Source organism: Bombyx mori, chromosome 19 (assembly GCF_030269925.1).
Source record: "Bombyx mori chromosome 19, ASM3026992v2".
NCBI classification, from domain to species: domain Eukaryota; kingdom Metazoa; phylum Arthropoda; class Insecta; order Lepidoptera; family Bombycidae; genus Bombyx; species Bombyx mori.
Window position 1 is genome coordinate 11,668,236 of NC_085125.1, and position 22,559 is coordinate 11,690,794.

General features: G+C 36.6%; 2 protein-coding genes and 1 long non-coding RNA gene across 4 annotated transcripts in view; 1 reads left to right on the forward strand and 2 right to left on the reverse strand.

Moving 5' to 3' along the window:
* LOC101739626 (dnaJ homolog subfamily C member 13) overlaps positions 1-22,559 on the forward strand; it is a 468,160-nt gene that overhangs the window by 281,935 nt on the left and 163,666 nt on the right. The gene's annotated exons all lie outside the window — the stretch shown is intronic.
* Positions 592-1,636, reverse strand: LOC134200617 (uncharacterized). The gene is made up of 2 exons (XR_009975609.1): positions 1,312-1,636; positions 592-878 (listed from the first exon to the last, which is right to left on the reverse strand). It is a non-coding gene; the product is annotated as an uncharacterized LOC134200617 (long non-coding RNA).
* Positions 9,009-22,110, reverse strand: LOC101745213 (putative phosphatidate phosphatase). The gene is made up of 6 exons (XM_004922417.5): positions 21,792-22,110; positions 13,557-13,708; positions 12,719-12,916; positions 10,563-10,724; positions 9,745-9,921; positions 9,009-9,191 (listed from the first exon to the last, which is right to left on the reverse strand). The coding sequence occupies exons 1-6, from the start codon at positions 21,847-21,849 to the stop codon at positions 9,093-9,095; spliced, it is 846 nt and encodes a 281-aa protein (XP_004922474.1). The 5' UTR covers positions 21,850-22,110; the 3' UTR covers positions 9,009-9,092.

Genomic DNA, 22,559 nt, shown 5'->3' on the forward strand with positions numbered 1-22,559 from the left:
ATTTATTGTTAAACTTTTGTTCTTGACGTCTATTGTCAAATTGAGAATAGATTACCGTACAATGGGGTAAATAGGGACAAAATCGACCTTCAGATTGAATTTTAAAATAGTTCCAATTAAATAGTCACTGCTCAACCAAAGAAATAAGTTGAGTCTTGAACGTACCTAGGTGATAAAAACCGTTACATAATTTTAATTATTCATTTTAAAGAAATAATCGGTAAAATAATGGCCGTCCCAATTTACCCAGCGTCCGGGGTAAATTGACACGGTTAAGGGTTAAATTGGGATATTTGTAAGGGTTGTCAACTCGCAGTACTGCGATATATAGGTAGGTGCCATATAATTATTTATATGGACCGAAATGATGAATACAATCCATAATTTAAGCACAATACACAACATAGTGTAAATTAAGCTGGTTTCTATTCCGAAGCGATGTGACGTGAATGATAATCAACAATACAATGATCAAAAAAAAGTATGTGCATGTTATATTTTAGAAAATTATTATTTAATTTCCTTAAAAATCACAACTCTGAAACAAAATGATAAAATAGAATAAAAAATAGAAAACAAAAGGACTGGAAATGCAATAATACAATTTTATTTAATCAACATTTTCAAAATAATCTTTGAGCAAGAGTAAGATATCAGGTGAATAAGATAAAAAAACAACTTTATCTGATTACTGCCAATAATAACAAAAATAAAAGAAATTCTTTCTAAGCTAAATAACTAAACTCAATTAATTCACTCACTCATAATTGGATATCTCGGATTTTTAATTAACGTTACATTTAAAATCTGAGGCCTGTTTTTATTTGTGTGTGCGTTTTGAATGTTAACAAAATCATGATTCGACGCGTGAATAGATTCTGAAATAACAAAAGTTTTGATTCGTTTGAGTTCTTTTAACTTTTAATTTTTTTTTATTGCTATAAAGAACATACGACCGGGCAGATATTACAAGGTAAATGTCGCGAAAAAAAAGTAATTATATATATACTTTTCTTTTACCTATAATACTTACATAAACTAACTGATAAACACATTAACCTTCTTTACATCACGCAATTAAGTGATAGTATAGGCTAAAAAATCTATTATAAGATATCAGTGACAACCCTAACAAGCCATCCCTATTTTGTCTTTTGGCGTTCCAATTTTGTGTTTTCTCGTCCCTAATTTTTCTAGTCTCGTTCCCAATTACCCTACATACGTCCCAATTTTCCCCAAAAAGAAAGGAAAAAATATACATTTTTTATTTTGTCGAAATATTGTATTTAAAATAAGAATATTGCAACTTACCGTTTGTTGTGGTATTTCCAGGTGTATTAAAAACTTATATAAACTGTGATCTTATTGAAAAAACAACGATAATATTACTTTTTTTAAAAGTTCTTTAAGCTGTTTTAAAACGCACTTTTCAACCACTATTTTCAATTTAATTTGACGAATTTTTGGGACCAACTTAACTCATATTTAGTACTTCCATAGTTAACTTGGTTTTTCTTCTATACATTGATAAATATTAACATAAACAAAATTAGGTAGATTCCGTGCTACAGGTACTTTGAGAATCTTCCGCAGGTTTGTCCCAATTTACCCCAGGATCCCAATTTACCCCATGTCATGGTAAATATTGTTTGTCTTTGTTAATATTTTTTATAGTGTAGTCTTGGCGAAATTTGTGATTATAGAAGTATAAAATACAATTATAATATTATACAAACTTACAATTCCAATTAATTATAGTCGAATTTCGACTACTGCGGGACCTCTAGTTAATGTAATTTTACGTGTAATTTTTCATACGACACTCACCGATATATAAAATACACTTCGATCACGCAGTTTTTATGTCTTAAGCGGATATTATCATTCTCCTGCCCTTTTCCCAGTCACCTGGGGTCGGCGCAACTCGTTTTCTCCTTGCATTTTCCTCTATCATATACCATTTCTTCGCTCACTCCCCTCTTACACATATCGTCTTTCACGCAATCCATCCATTTCTTCTTAGGTCTATCTCTTCCTCTAAAGCTGTCTGTCCTGCCTTAAGCGGACAATCAATTTAAATTATAACAAAGTGAAAGACACACAGTTATAAAATAATAATAAAACTGGTGATTTGCGCTTCAATGTACCGACAAACTTATGCAATCTTAAAATAAAAACATAAAATATATCATAACAACATGTCATGTCAATGTCAATGGACATATTTTTTATATTTATTACTCTATTGTTTTATTTTTTACTTAAAAATTAAATTTTTACCATGTTTCTTTGGTGAGATATAAATAGATAGTAATACTTTGCTAAGACTGGCCAACATTTATTAAGATTCTTATGTGCTAAGTCGTCGTGGCCTAAAGGATAAGACGTCCGGTGCATTCGTATCTAGTGATGCACCGGTGTTCCCGCAGGCGGGTACCAATTTTTCTAATGAAATACGTACTTAATCAGTGTTCACGATTGACTTCCACGGTGAAGGAATAACATCGTGTAATAAAAATCAAACCCGCAAAATTATAATTTGCGTAATTACTGGTGGTAGAACCTCTTGTGAGTCCCCACGGGTAGGTACCACCACCCTGCCTATTACTGCCGTGAAGCAGTAATACGTTTCGGTTTGAAGGGTGGGGCAGCCGTTGTAACTATACTGAGACCTTAGAACTTATATCTCAAGGTGGGTGGCGCATTTATGTTAAAAATGTCTATGGGCTCCGGTAACCACTTAACGCCCGGTGGGCTGTGAGCTCGTCCAACCATCTAAGCAATAAAAAAAAACAATTTTTTTAAAAAAAATGACAAAACATTTCTGCATTTTAGCTAGTATATATATTTTTTTTAATTTTCTGTTACGTACGTTCTGATAAGTACGTTCCTAACGTGTGTGGGCTGGGGGCACGGTTTCATTACGCATATGTATATCAGTGTGTACCATAGTTCAAAGTCGCTGTGATGTCAGCAACTCAGATATGTCCCCAGATCAAGGGTGAGGCGACATGCGTGGATTATACGTAAGAAGGTTAGGGTGACCATGTTTGAGAGAAACGAGAATTTTAAAGATTTTTCTTACTGTTTACTAGACCTATCCGATTTATAATTCTTGCGACTATCTTATGGTTAGAATCAACTCGTCCAAGTTATTACGAGCGTAATACGTTTTTTCGAACAAATTTCACGATAAACTATTCATATTGTATAAAAAAATCGAATCAGAAAGAGTGATAAATTTTCGTAGCTCTAGCGTCGCACGGGTATCATCGTCCTGTGCCGGTAGCCATCACAGAACACAAGATATTTGACAGATGCCTGAATCTCGCTTACGACATATTTGTTTCAGTCTCCTATTTTATTTGACTAACTAATGCTAGTAAACTCAAGTTCGACAAGCCTTTTTTTTCTTTATTTTTCGGGCCGAGGCCGAACTTCCTACGAGGTATGTGGGACTTGACGATCTGCAGATGTTGGGAGCAGACCGCGGGCCCAAGGATATCATTAGGATCCTACCACAATAAACGAAGGAGTTTGAAATGCTAGCTTAACCTAACGTCTAGGCAAGCACACGGGGTTAGCTTAGGAGATTTAACAGACCTACAATGCTTCACTGAATCTACTACCGGATCGGAATCGCGAGCCCTCGAGAAGATCTGGCGAGAAACACAGCGGGCCGTGCTTGTGGGTTAAGTTGCACGATGAACTTTTTGTTGCATTCGTCGGGTTTGACGAGAATGGTGACTGCTTTGAATGCCTAAAAGCACCGATAGTGGATCGGGATGATCCGAAGTGACGAGCTTAGGGAGACGGCCACTATTTATCGTTTGCAATCTTCTTACAAATTAACAGTTCAATCAAAATAAGGATGGCAGCTTAAGTAGTTTTTTGCTGCAGCCACAAATCGCTGCAAGCCTTGTGTTATACATGTATTATGCAATTAACATCGAGATTTCAGTAGCATAACGCATGGCCTAACGTTGTTTATCCATAGATTTGCGAGGGAAAACCGATATGGTGTACTAACCTCAATCTGGTCTAGTTCGAACACCTATTCGCGGTGGTCCTAAAACGGGTAAACCTGGTCATCGTAAAAATGACAATGAACTTGAAGTCTTATTTGTTGTGGAAGCCGAATCCATGGTCGCCTATTAATGAAAGTATTAATGCACGAAAATTGACACAACTAATGTACACATGTGCTTTTTTGATTTTTTTGGAAGACAAAATATAATATTCAAATTTTCAGTTATCATGGTCACCACAACAAAACATATGCGTTATCTATAACACGCTGCTTGTGCTTCCTTGTTTTTCATTAAATATAACAGAATTAAATCGTGTTAGTTAAAATTAGTTTTATCATTAAAATATTGTAAACATAAAAAATATACATAGATCTGTTCCAGAATGGTTACGATGACGAGATTAATTTGTTTTATCAATTACTTTCATAACATTATAAGTTAGATTAGTTTTCGTTATGATTTTTTTTTTTTTTTTTTATTGCTTAGCTGTGTAGACGAGCTCACAGCCCACCTGATGTTAAGTGGTTACTGGAGCCCATAGACATCTACAACGTAAATGCGCCACACACCTTGAGCTATAGTTCTAAGGTCTCAGTATAGTCACAACGGCTGCCCCACCCTTCAAACCGAAACGCATTACTGCTTCACGGCAGAAATAGGCGGGGCGGTGGTACCTACCCGTGCACACTCACAAGAGGTCCTACCACCAGTTTTGTACCAGTGATATTATTTTATCCTTTAATTGGAAGGAGCATTGTGTACTTAGCACATTTGTCTTGATCTTGATTTCTGCCGTGAAGCAGTAAAGCTGAAACGGCTTGAAGGGTGGGGCAGTTGTAACCACGTCGTAACTATACTGAGACCTTAGAACGCGTATCTCAAGGTGGGTGGCGCATTTACGTAGTAAATGTCTATGGGCTCCAGTAACCACTTAAGACCAGGTGGGCTGTGAGCTCGTCCTCCCCTCTAAGCAATAAATAAACAAAAAAAAAAGTCATGCGCTTATATTACATGCCTTATTTTTTACTTGTTGTTCTTTATTGAGTATTTTTGTGTAAGTATTTGTATAAGTGTGCCTAATAAAAATACTCAAATAAAAAAAAAAAAACTTCATTTATTTATTTCCGAGAATTCAAAAGGGTCCTCTATTAATTAAAATGTAAAATCTATATAGGATTATTGATTATGATTTGATGTATTCTGGTCACTAGAAACTGACTGATGCCTGAATCTATCGAATGACATTTTCAAGATAATTTTGGATATTTGAAAGTTCCAAACATAAATTACTTAACCTTCGGACCGTCAGACCACCGAGCAATTTGATCCGCTCGGTGGAAGATCTCTCCTTCGTCGCTATCGCCAAATACACTGAGAACTTTAGTACCGATGCATTACCCACTGTTTACTTATTCTTACAGAAATTTTAATCTTAACATTAACACTTTGACTGCTTTGTAGGTCACCGGTGCCCTCTGCGACGCACTGAAGCAATTATGTCGAATTCTCTCTGCGATATTCTTACTAAGGCGCCGGAATATCTAGTAGACTCTGGGTAAGACGAATCCGCAGATACTGAAAATAAATCTATTTCTAAGAGGCATTAAAGACTAAATCACACATACAAAAGAATGCAAAGTTCAATCCAGGCGCTCAGTAACAAAAATTTACATTCAGAATGCATTACTGTTTTGCAGTGGAAATCTCAACATGACGCCCCCATTATTTTTTCCCTTCGAACCGAAACGCATTGCTGCTTCACGGCGGAAATAGGCGGGGTGGTGATACCTACCCGTGCGGACACTCCCAAGAGGTCCTAGCACCAGTGATTACGCAAATTAGAATTTTGCGGGTTTGGTTTTTTTATTACACGATGTTATTCCTTCACCGTGGAAGTGAATCGTGAACATTTGTTGAGTACGAATTTCATTAGAAAAATTGGTACCCGCCTGCGGGATTCGAACACCGGTGCATCGCTACATACGAATGCACCGGACGTCTTATCCTTTAGGCCACGACGACTTCGTTAATTACGAAGCTTATAATTTTTGTAAGTCTTGAATATTATTTTTAAATGACGTAATTCCTTCGTCGTGGTGAACCTGTAAATGGCTTAATTATTATTTAGTTAGAAAGAAAAATAATACTTTTCTGTGTAGTTTTTTTTCATTAGACGACGAACCACTACTTTCTCCATTAATCTATATAATCTCAATTTATATTAACTTTAAAATAATTAAAGAGAAACTCGAAAACCGACATGCCTATGCAAGTAAATTGGGAACAAACTCATAGATTATATCAAACCATTTCTTTTTCTTTTCAATGTGGCTCTCCACTATGGACGATGGCCATTAATAAAACAAACGTATTTTATATAAAACTCTTTATTAGAACAAAAATGCTGCTTAAAAATTAAAATTTACAAAATTTAAATATATGTACTCTTATAAATACGACAATTTATTTTTTATCGACATTCCGTTGGATCAGATACTCTGTAGACGTGTGAACGGTAATTCTATGTTTTTTTTTCTCTAAGTTCGATGTTTGTAAAATATTATTTAGTTTAAGTGACATTTTCCAACTTAACAGGAGAAGTCATTTAAAGTTTAAAATTTGGAAAAAATATCATAAGCAAAAAAAAACTTCTTCAGCTATTTCAATGGAGTAAATTTAATTGAAGTTCAATTAAAAATATCGAACTGTTGATGCAAATACCAAATAAAACGCGCCTTTAATTACAAATATAAATGAAGCGTATTAAGCGAAATGTCGCTTAAAACAAATAGCCTTTCACCCCTCGATATTATTATTACCTTACCCACGTTCATTACTTAATCGATGTACTTCTAATCTATATAATATAAAAATGAATTGCTGTTCGTTAGTCTCGCTAAATCTCGAGAACGGCTGGACCGATTTGGCTAATTTTGGTCTTGAATTATTTGTGGAAGTTCAGATAAGGTTTAAAAGGTAGATAAATATGAAAATGCTCGAAATTAAATAAAAATTACAATTTTGTTTTTCCTTTGATGTGTCCCCCGTCGGACGGATTCCTTTTGTTTGTTTTAAGTTTATTTTATACAAAAGCTTAGATCTTTTCTTTATCGATTGAGGCACTACGAAGTCTGCCGGGTCAGCTAGTTATTAATAAAAGCCAGTAGTAGTTTATTATGTTGGTTAAGTTTTGTATAACACCATCCCGCGACATATGTAACGTCATCGCAATGCAAACAATATTCATTGTTACAACTGAAAGTTATATCAGGAAAAATATCTATTCCGTTCGCTTTTTAAACCTATTTCAAAAGCATGCACAAAAGCATTTGTTACCATACCTTTTGTAATAACTAGATTTTCATTTTAATTTTTTTTTTAAATTCATTATACATATACAAAAAAACTAAAATTTATTTGTTCTTAAAATTTCTAAAGTACTTAGACACGGTCTATATATTATGTACTATGACGTTAATAAGTACCTACAACTAATTTTATGATATGTACCTACCTACTTCGGAAGTGTTTGCTACAAAATATCTCATTCAAAACGGTCAATGACTCAAAATATGCATTCTATTCATTCTATGCATTCTTCAAATAGTTTTAAATGTCAAAAAATCCGAAGCAAACAGATCTTTTGACTATTCATTTCTGTAACTAAGTAAAAAAAACGACATAATATGTACATACGGGCTATTTGCATTGATCATTTTGCATTCATCTTAAGACACCCTGAATTTTTCTTTAAATACGTGCGTAATTTTTTCATAGCGGCTTTTTTACAACATTTTTTTCAACAAATAAAAACATATTGAAGAGATGAAAAGAAAGAAGTTATCAACTGTCAAATAAGAGCTATTCATAGAAAAAAAAGGATCTTAAATGAAATAATAACCTTTTGAGAATAGAATATGTACATCGATTACTCGCTTTTAAATTTGGTCGGGTTATAATTTGCTTCATCGATAATTTTTCATTAATGTCGGCTAATAGTTTCTGTATTTAATTTTTTATATATATAAAGCTTTATTTGTTTCAAATTAAAATTTTGTACAAAACTCAACATTAGACAGGATAATGATGATTTAATAATAGCAAGTCATATAGGTACGTACTTAAAAAAAAACAACAACTTAAAATATACTTTAAAAAACGTACTTAAATATTCGTGTATTTTTTTTTTTAAATTCGGTCGTGACAAAGAAATCTTGTCTTGTAATCATCGTATAGAATTCATTATTTAACTTCGGTTTTCGCGAGTCGTGAGTCGTAAATATAATTTAAAGAACTTTTACGGTTTAATCCCGCGTTTATGAACTAAAACAGCTGTTAGTTTTTTTTTTCTGAGAACGAAGAAAAGTTAATGTCAATTTTTTTCTAAATTTTATTGAAAACGGTAAGTATTATATTTGGCTCAATATGCAAAGGTCGAATAAGAAGAGAAAACACGAGATTAAAACCGTAAAATTAGTTTTCAATACGCATAGATATTTCTAGTTTTTTTTTATGATTGAAAGTTTACTTGTGGCCCGGAGGCCTTTCCAGTTTCACCAGGGCAGGTGGGCGAGCAAAGGCTCAGCCAGGAGGGGCGGAATTTGCTAACAGCTGCCCGAGCGCCTCCGAAGGAGACCTAACAACTCAAGAGCAATTGCTTCCCGAATAAATCTACTACCGGACCGAAATCGCGACCCGCTGAGAAGATCCAGCGAGAAACTCAGCGGGCTGATGCATAGGTTAGGTTTCACGGCGAACTCTTTGTCGAGTTCGACGAGTACGGTTACCGGGGTACCTAAGCCCGCTCCTAGTTTTAGACCTGAAGACGTCTAATGCAATGGTTATTGGATCTGATGGATCCGTAAGGGCGTGATTTCTAGTTATACTAAACTAAAAGCAATAATATGGTTTGTTAAACTTGAAAATCTGGAATGTTTGGCTTGTGCTTTTAATATTAAAAAAAAAAAAAAAAACTAGTTATAATCTACATTTGTAATATTACACAGAAGAAATTCGGAATACTTTCCTTTATTAATGATTTTGTGCAATGGAAGGGGTCGGTCACCGCGCCAGTACCGGCCTGGGAAGCGTATTCCTGGGCACCGGCTGCTGCCACGTCTCTGGTGCGCCGTACTTCTTCGGCTTCAGAACGAAGATGAACTGGAACCGGAGTATAGTGATTGAATAGGAAGTTCTTTTTTTTATGAATACGCTTTTATTAGCTTCAAAGGTTTTTTTATTGTTCCGCAACGAATGTTATTACATTTTATTATTAATTAATAATAAATTAAATAGTTTTCAAAATTAAAAAAGTACGTGATAGGACCTCTTGTGAGTCCGCGCGGGTAGGTACCACCACCCTACTTATTTCTGCCGTGAAGCAGTAATGCGTTTCTGTTTGAAGAGTGGGGCAGACGTTGTAACTTGACTGCGATCTTAGAACTTATATCTGAAGGTGGCGCATTTACGTTGTAGATGTCTATGGGCTCCAGTAACCACTTAACACCAGGTGGGCTGTGAGCTCGTCCACCCATCTAAGCAATAAAAAAAAGATCAATTTGGTATAAATAGGAAACAAAATTAATAATTAATTTCTTTTTTGTTTTTCGTCCTGTTGATACTGGTTAGGATATTAAGTTAATAAAAACATGTTAATATTACTGATTAATCTAAATATAAATAAATTATAATACATAGTTTGAAATATACTTACAATAAGCATAGCGTATGTGGCGCCTATGGCGAAACCAGCCGCCACGTCGCTCCAGTGGTGCATATGTTCCACCACCCTCGAGAGCCCCACGTACCAGGCCGCTATCACAACGGCATACTGGACTCCGTGACGGAGGAGCTTCGAGCCCCGCCACTTGCCTTTCACTTGGATGTAGAACTGAAAGAATGATGAATAATACCTTCATAAATCTTATGTCGCCGTGGCCTAAAGGATAAGACGTCCGGTGCAGTATGTAGCGAAGCTCCAGTGTTCGAATCTCGAAGGCGGGTACCATTTTTTTTTTATGTAATACGTACTTAATATTATTATGTTCACGATTGACTTACACGGTAAAGGAATGACATCGTGTAGTAAAAATCAAACATAAAGTTTAAGTAATAACCTAAGCTTTCTTCAAGTTAAACAATTTCAATATTTAATGGTTTAGATTAATTTAAGTTATCTTGGGTATCCCTAGAGGAACACTTATTTTTTGACATGGTAACGCCTTAGAAATCGATGACCATCGGCAGCACGTACGAAAAAGTGTCACGTTCCGCCTAAGCCTGAGCGTGTAAGCGAGAGCGCGGAACAAGCGATAGAGAGGCACGATCGGCCCAAGCGTTGGCTTGTGACACATTTATCTCTCTTCTCGCGTGACGTCAAAGCTAGCGGTTCGAATAGTTCTGCTACTGATGTTATCACGTAAATTTATCATTAACAAACCGACATTACAGACAACCTTTTTTTTTTAAGAATCTAAATACTTATTTATATTTGGCTTTGTGTTTTTTTTAATGTCAACGAAGTATACTTACGATAAAGAATATGGCACAGTACATAGAGAAGCTTGCGTGTGCACTCGGAAACGAGAGGCGCATGTCCTTCAAGAGAGCCTCATCGCCACCGCTACATCGGTACTCCTGGATGTAGCCGAGGGCGTTCTGCGAGGATCCGGCGTCCGGGATCGGCCTGCAGACCTGGAAGCGATTTGAACAAGTTCTATACAATATAACAAAATAACCGGGAACAAATCACGCCCGAAGTCGTGTGGAAGTCGTCGTGGCCTCAAGGATAAGACGTCAGGTGCATTTGTGTGTAGCGATGCAACGGTGTTCGAATCCCGCAGGCGGGTACCAATTTTTCTAATAAAATACGTACTCAACAAATGTTCACGATTGACTTTCACGGTGAAGGGATAGCATCGTGTAATAAAATCAAACCCGCAAAATTATAATTTGCGTAATTAATGGCGATAGGACCTCTTGTGAGTCCGCACGGGTAGGTACCATCACCCTGCTTATTTCTGCCGTGAAGCAGTAATGCGTTTCAGTTTGAAGGGTGGGGCAGCCGTTGTAACTATACTGAGATCTTAGAACTTATATCTCAAGGTGGGTGGCGCATTTTTGTTATAGATGTCTATGGGCGGCTGTGAAATCGTCCACCCATCTAAGCAATAAAAAATAAATAAAAAAAAAGCGCCGGTCATCCGGCCACAAAGTAGGATTCCCTGTGTTATGGGTACCAGGCACTGACATACATACTTATATACGTTTAAATATATACATACATAGATAATAAACACTCAGACGAAGAGCAAACAGATTTGTTCGTCGCACGAATGTTTGTCCGACGTGGGACTCGAACCCACGACCCTCGGCGCAACAAGGCCGCTAACTATTGCACTACCGAGTCAGTCAACACGTTTACAGCTCTTAAAACACGAATAAAACACGATTTACAGTCCGCACGCGAGCTCCAAGGAAAGTTAAGGAATATTGATATAATGAGCTAGTGTTGTAATTAATCGATATTGCGCTATCGATACTAACACATCTTAAGTATCCGTGCGAGTGTAAATTATAAAATAGTTCTGAGGGTACTATGTTTTATTCATTTTATTTTTATTTTATTTTATTAGGTTCACAATACACATCATAAGCTAAAGATACATAAAAAAACACAAATAAAAAGAAACAAAATCTGGCTTGCAACATAAGTATGTGTGCACAACAAAACAAGACATAATACGAATATAGTACTGAATTTGTATAACAACGTTCCTTACAATTACGACAAAACAACACAAAAATATATTCACAATATATTTTTTCAATATATTCACAATATAACATTACACAATTAAAAAAAAAACAATTGATCACGTATGAATTTAAATCTAATGAACTGATACTTATTGAACAAAATGAACGTAAAATCTTATTAATTACTGTGGCAATCAGATTGATCAGTACTTGAAGAATTTGATGTACTTTTATCACTCTCTTCACGTACTTCAATAATAAATGAAATGTTGTCGAATCATTTTTATTTTTATTCGACAACATCCACGATTGTATTTGCCTGTTGTAACTTGAAAGTGTTTCTAAGTATTTTAGACTAGCTGACCCGGCAGACTTCGTAGTGCCTCAATCGATAAATAAAAGACCTAAGCTTTTGTACAAAATAAACTTAAAACAAACAACAGGAATCCGTCCGACGGGGGACAAATCAAAGGAAAAACAAAATTGTTGTTTTTATTTAATTCCGCGCATTTTCATATTTATCTAACTTTTAAACCTTCTCTGGACTTCCACAAATAATTCAAGACGAAAATTAGCCAAATCGGTCCAGCCGTTCTGGAGTTTTAGCGAGACTAACGAACAGCAATTCATTTTTATATATATAGATAGAAGATAGATATAGACTAGCGACCCGCCCTCGCTTCGCTTCGGAAACTAATTTATTCTTGATTTCTCCACTATTTAATGATGTTATACATATAAACCTTCCTCTTCAATCACTATTTATTAAAAAAAAACCGCATCAAAATCCGTTGCGTAGTTTTAAAGATTTAAGCATACATAGGGATATAAGGACAGAGAAAGCGACTTTGTTTTATACTATGTAGTGATAGGCGAAAAACCTTGACGATCGAATCTCTACTCACTCTACTGTGACTAAATTTACTCACATCGAAGAAATGTGGGCGCAGTCTCCCGATCACGTACTTCGCGAGGTTGGCTGTGAGCTGTTGACAGGCGGCCCCAAACGTGAAGATTCCCACGGTCGAGTACGTCTCCCACAGCCAGCCCGGTATCAGCGACCCCGACAGAAACTTTCCGCCGATGCCCTTACCTTGCCTGTCACGCACTATCTCAGTGATTAGAACCTGTAAATATTGAATTTCGGCTGGCATTGACACTGTTAAACAGTACGGGTTAGGTTTTGATCTCAATTTCTGTGAAAGATAATGTTTCACCTTAGTATTTAGGCATTTTATTCGACGTATTTCATATGTACGAAAATTGTCAATGCTCCTAAATTTTTACGTGTTTTAATGATATAGACCGCATTAGTCATTGTTAACTTATTATTTGTTGACATCGTGTGTGTTTACATGAGAATTTATTAAAGATATATATACCCTGCGCATTTCTGCCGTGAAGCAGTAATGCGTTTCGGTTTGGAGGGTGGGGCAGCTGTTGTACTGTAAAAACGGAGACCTTAGAACTCATGTTTCAAGGTGGGTGGCGGCGTTTACTTTGTAGATGTCTATGGGCTCCGATAACCACTTCACATTAGGTTTTTTTTATTTATTTTTTTATTGCTTAGATGGGTGGACGATCTCACAGCCTACCTGGTGTTAAGTGGTTACTGGAGCCCACAGAAGTCTACGAAGTAAATGCGCAACCCACCATAAAGATCTAAGGTCTGACGGGTCCCAGATTAGCTATGATGTTTTCCATGGTTTATTGAAAATTATTATTATTTAATTACTATTAATATAATCGTCTGGTGTATGGTCTTACCGTGAAAATAATGAAAGCGAAGCCGACGCCAGCCAAGAGCCCTTCCGATATGGACTGCTGTTTAAAGGGCAGTCGCAGAGAAAGGTCATCTTCAAAGTAGCCGCGGTGATAGGGCTCCGCCCACAGCAGCAGAGCAAGCAGGGGGAATGAAACTGAAGATAAAAGATTATCGTACACTCCATTTTTTTTTATTGCTTAGATGGGTGGACGAGCTCACAGCCCACCTGGTGTTAAGTGGTTACTGGAGCCCATAGACATCTACAACGTAAATGCACCACCCACTATTGTGATATAAATTCTAAGGTCTCAGTTTTGCGGGTTTGATTTTTATTACACGATGTTATTCCTTCAGCGTGGAAGTCAATCGTGAACATTAGTTAAGTACGTATTTCATTGGAAAAATTGGTACCCGCCAGCGGGATTCGAATACCGTTGCATCGCTAGATACGAATGCACCGAACGTCTTATCCTTTAGGCCACGACGCCGCGACGACTTCAAAATTATACTTCATAATATTTACTCAGATTAAGCTAGATACGATTCTTCTCACTCTTCTCACTTGATTGCACTCTTGGCAGAGCGATTAGAAACTATAATAACCAATAATACTTTAATAAAAAAAAAATATGTTTTTTATTGCTTCGGTGGATGTCCGATGGTGGTTACTGGAGCCCATAGACATCTATAACGTAAATGCGCCACCCACCTTGTGATATAAATTCTAAGGTCTCAGTATAGTTACAACGGCTGCCCCACCCTTCAAACCAAAACGCATTATTGCTTCACGGCAGAAATAGGCTGGGTGGTGGTATCTACTCGTGCGGGCTCACAAGAGGTCCTACCTCCAGTAAATGGTATATAGAGATATACGAGAATTTTTGTTTACTTGCAGGTAAAGTAACATTTTTTACAGTAGATAATCAAATGTTCTATTGAACTCGCTAATTGAGTGAGATAGAACTAAATAAAAATACTTTTATTATTTAAAGAAGCTATTGCTTCTCGAATGAACAGTCTTGATCTGAAGAATGTTTTATCTTTTGAAAACTAGATCAAGGCGATATGAGAAATCAATGTAATTGAAATCACTGTGATAACGAATTCATAGGATTTCCCGGGGCTTTTGATAATTTTCGATACGAAAAATTGTTGATATCCTTATTCATTTTATTAATTTGAACGCAGGATTGCAATGTTAAAATTATTAAAATTTATTTCGCCTTTGGCCGGCCCTTCAATTTTCAGATTATTTAATCAAATGCCTATTCGTTAAACGGAATACAACCGTATTACATATTAGCAGTTCATCCATATTCCCTAAACGAGGTGCCAACAAGATACGACAAAAACCAAATTCTCTATAAAGGAAACAAGTCAACTCCACGTGTGGTGCGCAAGGCCATTGCAATAATAAATTTAAAAAAAAGCCTTCTAATTGCCACCGAGACGATGCTTGGTGCTTATCTTAGACCTGATATCCTTTTGACGTAAACTTGAAAACCGAAGTCAAACATCAGGCTTCAAGGCACTGTTATTACAGTATGCTTAGTGCGAGTTTTGTATGTATCTGAGTTAAGCCCGCCAGTATTTTTTTTTTCTTACCAAGGAGTACCTATGTTGTTCTGACTACTTTTTGATTCCTGTACAATTTGAAATACGATTATAGCCTGTGTGCTTAGTGCGAGTTTTTAACGTTTTCGATAGCGTAAAAGTTAGCTCATATTTGTATGGAATGGGATCGTTTGCGTACGTTTGCCGCTAGGGGCGCTGTTCCAACTGCTTAAAAATTGGGCTAACTTTTACGCTATCGAGAACGTTAAAAACTCGCACTAAGCACACTGATGGAGGCAATTTTTGAGACCAGTGTGCATAGTGTGAGTTTTGAACGTCTCGATCGCGTAGAAGTTAATTCAAATTTGTATGCAGTCGGAACAGCGCCCCTAGCGGCAAACGTAGGCAGACGTTCCAACTCCACACAAAATTGTGTTAACTTTTACGCTATCGAGAACGTTAAAAAACTCGCACTAAGCAAACAGGTCGAAGTCTCAATTGTGTACAGTATAGTCCCCGGCACGTAACTTGGCAAGAGTCGTTAGATGCGCAGAAGTCGTTTTTTAGATCTCTTTGGTTGTTAAGCGGGACGCGGGGAAAGACGTAGCACCGTTCCGAGCGCGCGATTGGTGAGTCAGTCGACCCTCCTCCCCTCCCGCACCGCGTTCACGTAAGTGTCAAGTAAAATATATTAATGTAATTTTTGACAATTAGCTTAACGTACAAATTGAGACGAATAACAATTCCGTATTCTGCGATTAGGGAAATCAATTCGAAAGGTCGGATACAATGAAATAAACAATTAAAAACGCTAGATTAAAAACAGTAACGGATTCTTTTTTTGTCCTTGTAGGCCGACGAGCATACCGTCGCCCATGGACTTCAGCAATGCCAGGGGCAGAGCCAAGCCGCTGCCCACCGCAAATGGTTGCGTACATATTCCGTAAAATATATTAATAATTCGTTGCTAGTTTCGTAAATTGTGGTATCTTGATAATTGAAATGCTGTCTCGCTCGCACTTTTGAATTTTACCAAGAACGCAAGCGGGACGAAACATGTTTATTTTTTGTCATTCCGGTTGCATTCCCAGAACGCATCAGTGTTTATTAAAATCAGATAATTTCTTTATCTTGGCCGCCGGTAACTACGTTCTCGATCTTGTGTACTAAACGGCAAACAGTGACCATTGCCCAAAAAATGTCACTTCGGATCCTTCTGATTCTTATGATCAACTATCGGGGTTTTTAGGTATTCCAAGCACCGGTCATCGCTTTCGTCGAATCCCTCGAATGAGACCAAGGTTTCATCGTGATAATGAATCCACAGACACAGCCCACTGAGTTTCTAGCCGGATCTTCCCAGTGTGGTTCCGATCCGGTGGCAGAATCTGCGAAACACTGCTCTTGCTAGGGCTAGTGTTAGCTCGCCTACACGTCTAGTGAAGCTAGGATAGCCCCATAGGATAACCTAAGGATACTAACATAGATAGGCAAAAAAATAACGAGTCCACACACCCTGCAAAGTCATCGCCTGCCTTGAGACATGATGTTGAAGTCTCAATATTCTAATAAAACTAACCGTATTGCTCTGCAGTGGAGATAAGAGGGTGATGGTACTCACCACTGCTCGCAAAACTAGTTATATATAAAAAATCTTTGCTTATCAGAAGGTTGCGTGTTCAGATCACGTCGGGGTCACCAGATTGGGAGGCTTAAACGACAAAGGGAAGATCTTCCACCGAGCGGGTGATATTTGCTCGGTAGACCGACGGTCCGAATGTTGTTGTTCGGAACTTGTAGATATGCAGGCTTATCCTGAAAATGTCGTAAGCGAGATTCAGGCATCTGTCAAATATCTTGCGTTGTATGATGGCTACCCGCCACAATATCTAAAAAATCTCTGTTTAAAGGCTACATTACTAAGCGCTGTCAGAATTACTTTCATTGGATCTTTGAACAGTTTTATTAGTACTAATCACGTTCGCGTGACCCTGGACTAAACATTGTTTACCTTAAAATCATTCAGTGGCAACCTTATCGGACTTCCGTCTTTATCTAAATGAGAATGCTGATATTTCCGTTATTTTTAATTTATTTAAAACAAATCTTATAATGTCGATTAAGCGTTTCCTTATTTCACTTCCGTGGTTATCAAATGCTACCTGTAGATAGATATAGAATCAGATGGTTGGGGATATTGAAACGGTACGAGTCATATCTCGTGATCGAACGTCCAATTCCAGCTAAGCCCTGTCGGGTAGGTAAGCTAACGGGCTCAACCTGAGAAAATTCGCTAACAACGCTGGGGAATCCATTTACGGATACCCGGTCGAGGGGGGTAACGGCACGGGTTATGTCGGACTGCGGCGCCTCCTGAGAGGAAGAAGGGAAGAAGAGAAGGGCCAAAGTCCTTGACCTCCCCCAATTTCTCACAGAAGACTACGTCTTGAAAAAGGCGCGCGAAGCACTTGCCCCGCAGCACCGACTACCGACTAAACCCCTATCGAGCTTCACCACACCGACTACACGAGACTTACGGTACCGCAGTGCGCGCCGAAACGCTAATACTAGCCCTAGCAAGAACAGTACCTCGCAGAATCTACCGCTGGATCCAAATTACGACCCAGTGTGAAGATCCGGCGAGAAAAACAGTGCGCTGTGAACATCTGACCACACGCGCTTAGTAATATTAAACGCTTTACCCAACACACGAAAAGTTCATGAACTTTCCAACTTGAATTTCAAGGAAAACTGACGACTTAAAATGTGTAATTCCATTTTAATTGGAAAACATACACAGGACTATAACTGATAAACAATCAATTTAAAGCACAGATAAAATATTAATTTCATTACTCATTATAATCGAATGAAATAACTACGGAAAAACGTTTCGGAATGTAAAATATATCATTTATAATCACGAACGATTCACGAATCATTTATCAGCCGTCATTGTTGACATTTTCGTTATTTAAATAACAATTTAAAGTACGTTGATCTTTCCTTATTGGAAAGTAAGTACTCTTAGCAATTCAATTATAGCAGGTTGTTTTTTTTCAATTTTCCTGACAATAGAGTCGAACCAACGAGTCTTCGCATATTTGTCTTGTAAATTATTATCGCATATAATCGTATTTTTACAATTAATATAATGTTAACGTGCCGTTAGCTCAATGACATATGTTTATTGTTTTTTTTTTTTAATTAAGGATTACATACTGGTCTTGGAAGCCTTTCCAGTTTCACCAGGACAGCTGGGCGAGCAAAGCCACAGCTAGGAGGGATGGGATTTGCTAACAGCTGCCCGAGCGCCTTTGTGAGCAGACCTAAAAACTCAAGGGTAGCTGATTCACGAATAAATCTACTACCGGTTCGGAATCCGGATCCGGCGGGAAACTCAGTGGGCTGACGCATGAGTTAAATTGCACGTTCGACGTGTATGGGTATCAGTGCCCTTAAGCCTGCTCCTAGTGTTAGGGTCAGTGGGCTGACGCATAAGTTAGATTGCACGTTCGACGAGTATGGGTATCAGTGCCCTTAAGCCTGCTAGAAGATTGCACAAAGTGGGAATGAGTTGCTCGCTCCGGGCATTTCAATATCGTAGTAATTGTTACGTTATAATACTCATTGTAAAAAAGTCATATTAAAAAAAATAATGTAATATTAAAAAAATTAATAAATAATAATTTCTTACTAAAAAAAAAAAAAAAAAAAACATGCCCGCTGAGTTTCTTGCCAATTCTTCTCAGGACGGAGGCTAGTTCTTGTGAATTGGCGGTAGTTCTTTTGACGTTCAACAAGTATGTACTTTCATTTATGTTGAATAATTTTTTTTTGATTTGATTTGATTTGATCCTAGCTAATGCTAAGTGCTAAGGATCTGGATTAATCGATCTGATGGATCCCTAAGCAATGTATTTATCTACCTGAGATTTCGGTGGACTTCTGGAATAACTTAATTTATCCCATTCTCGCCAAATAGTCATTTATCTATCTGGCTTGTTATATATTAAATATGTACATGGTACATGCAGGGAAATAGCTTCATAGTGCCAGATATCAAACTCTCACTACGAATTGTGAAATCAATAAAGTTAGCGTTAGTTCTCACTCGTAGGTATATAAGAGTATAAAAATATAACAGCCATTATATACAAAGATTCTTTTATCTACAATCAACTAAACAAACCAATATTTGCATACGTATATGAGTTTTTGTCTAGCTTTACGTCATATTTCCAACGAGTTCATTGACATCACTGCAATAAAATAATGTCTTCACTTTTTTGAAAGGATGATATTATACGACTAAATTAAAAGTCAGCTATTCGGATTGATAGAAACTTTTTTGAAATTTATATCCACTAACTCTATATTATAAAACAATAAAGAAATAATACAAAATGAATCTGTTTCTGATCAGATAAAAATGAAAGGTTCTGGCATTGAATTGTTTTTGTGTTTGCGTAATCTTGCCTTTCCTTATTCAGTAGACGGATAGAATCAAGTAGTCCAATTCTTCTATGACTCACATTACCTAGTGAATATCAACCTTATATTTCATAAATATGTTGGCTATATGTTACGTTATTATCTTTACCGCATCCGTATCTAAATTAAAAAACATGAGTCTAACCGCGAAAAAATGTTTTTTGCTCCGCCTTCAAACTTAATATTTATTTTAATGTGTTTTATATTATATAGCGACCTTCGAACATGCAAATGAGCGATTAGCATTATTTTATATAGGTTATTTAATATTGAATGGCTAAAATCGATTTCAAATAATAATAATAAACTATCGCAATTGTAACAAGGTCGATTGATGTTAAGTAAGTTTCTTTTGTAACCAACAACGCTACGTGTGAAATCATCAATATATATTTGGATTACGTAAAATTTTATAATTATTAAAAACGAAATTAAATTCCTATATCGACAATCGACTAGATAAAACAAGTTAAAACTACCTGTAGGTGCGTAATTTAAAACAAAGTTATAGTAGATAATTGAAGAATGTACCCTATTATTTACGTTTGTCATAGGACGTATTTTTTTTTGTTAAAGATTTCAAGTTATTCGCGATTTTACTACGTCAACAAAACACTAGGTACATTGAGGACTTTCTTAAATACATAATGAGTTTTGGATCATTTTCTAACAATATCAAAACATTAACTGATCTACAAATATCAACAAATATTCACGATTGACTTCCACGGAGAAGGAATAACATCGTGTAATAAAAAATCAAACCCGCAAAATAATAATTTGCGTAATTACTGGTGGGCGGTAGGACCACGCGGGTAGGTAGGTACCACCACCCTGCCTATCTCTGCCGTGAAGCAATAATGCGTTTCGGTTTGAAGGGTGGGGCAGCCGTTGTATCTATACTTGAGACCTTAGAACTCAAGGTGGGTGACGCATTTACGCTGTGAATGTCTATGGGCTCCAGTAACCACTTAACGCCAGGTGGACTTTGAGCTCGTCCACCCATCTAAGCAATAAAAAAATAACTAAAAAAAAAATAGATTTCTTGTTTTTTAACCTAACCAAAAGAATTGGTCGTTGCTAATGCACAAAAAAGAGCTATTGCGCATCCATATTAAATTGGCGTTGAAATTTAGAAATGTAATGTTAGGTATGCGTAAAATTTTATGTAGGTATCGTCCGAGCGAGCTTACACCCTAACCCCAGCGTTTTACTGACGTAAACTTATACGTCACTATACAGCGCGATGCGTTCCGTCTACCATGAAATTAAGCTTGGAACTTCCTTATTGCAGCACAGACTTCAAATTTTCTTTTTTTGTTGGTCGGCTGTGTAATTTACTATCATTTCTCACGACAGGACTGTTTCGATTTTCTTCGAAAGCCATTGCACAGTTATTGCAACTGAATGCAATAACCGACTTATCTAAGTTTACTGACATGATAATTGATATTTTGTTTGTTTATACCCATGATTCAGTATCATTTCGAACGGACACGTACGCGGAATAAATTTTTTTTAGAATTTAAAAGAATTTTTTTAAAGAAGAATTGAATAAAAAAAAGGAAAGATATATATGTATGTACTTACTCAAAGCAAAATGTCATAAAACCTAATATGAGTTGTATCATTTTTAATAACATGAACGTATAGATTAGGTACTGGAATGCATTTGCCAGATTGCAGTGGGAAGTACAAAAAAACCGCTATTTTTAGCGGAACATTTGGCTCCCGTGTACCTACAGTTCTTTTATAGCTGGAGAGCGGTTTTTATATTTCTACAAATCATATTATTAATTTATTCGTTCGTATGTAAAGTATTTGGTTAAAAAAACCGTTAGTTGAAGGGTCTGGTGCGTGCTGGTCCCTTGAATAAATACCCTTTGCACCTGTCAGAAATATAAAAATGTTCAAATGCACTTGGTAGGGCTGCTTTGAACTCGTCGATTAATAATATTATAATTTACAAAGTCTTGATATTGAAAGCTTTAAAACAAATATCTGTTCTACCTTTACCGAGAATTAATCATATTGCTCTGACCTTTCGTTCTAATGCATTTTACTTTCGTATTACTTAGACTTAGCTATCTTTATCCGTCGCGTAGTAATAAAGAAGGACAGGTATACAAACAAATTATTACGGCAGTGGACCTAATTTAAGTTAGCGTATTATGGCATAGATCACTTACCGCACGCGAGCACAACGAAATCCACAATAATTTTCCATATTAATCTATCAACAGCCATTGTAAAACTGTGGCATAGTTCATAAAAACGTATCCTTTTAATGTTAATTTTTGTTAAAAGCAATGTAGGAACGACACTTCGCGATAAAAGGCTTCGCTAAACTGATAAAATGAGTAATCTATGTGTTGGCAGACGTGTGTCATAAGACATTGCAAAAGCACCGCTTCTTGTTAAGAGACGTCTTCGCGTACGTTTTTATCAAAAATAGTGTTCACTATTAACATTGGAGGTGATTGAATGCAAAAACATTGCAATAAAGATGTAGGTAATTCGTAATGACATTAACAATCTTAATGACATTCGGAATAGCGCCATCTGTGATTCGTTTCGTGAATCTTTTTAAAAAATGAACCGCTTAGTTTGACCGGAATTTGTGAACGCGTATCACAGATGGCGAGCTGAATTAGGTTTTAAAGTTCTTTTGCGTCCGTTAAATAAAAAAATCAACAAAAAATATGACATTTAAAAACAGTTTATATTTACTAAGGGCGATTAAGAGGTGTGAAGTGTTCTGAAAGCATTATACATAATTTTTAGTGTTATAATTTCAGTGATACTCAAAAAACCCCGTCCGGGAATCCAAAAATAAACTCGCATTATGGCTGTGACTTTCACCTAGTGATTATTATAGTGCGATTATTATAGCATGGTATCAACTTATTAACAGATGTTCACCAACATCCCAGTCACTTGACTATGCAATAAAAAAA

Excerpts from the sequence above, each read along its gene's own strand:
- LOC101745213 (XM_004922417.5), bottom strand. The coding sequence starts at position 21,849 with ATGGCTGTTGATAGATTAATATGGAAAATTATTGTGGATTTCGTTGTG. Across the intron at positions 12,917-13,556 it reads TCGCTTTCATTATTTTCACG|GTTCTAATCACTGAGATAGT; the intron begins GTAAGACCATAC and ends CAATATTTACAG. Across the intron at positions 10,725-12,718 it reads TGCGCCCACATTTCTTCGAT|GTCTGCAGGCCGATCCCGGA; the intron begins GTGAGTAAATTT and ends AATCGCTTCCAG.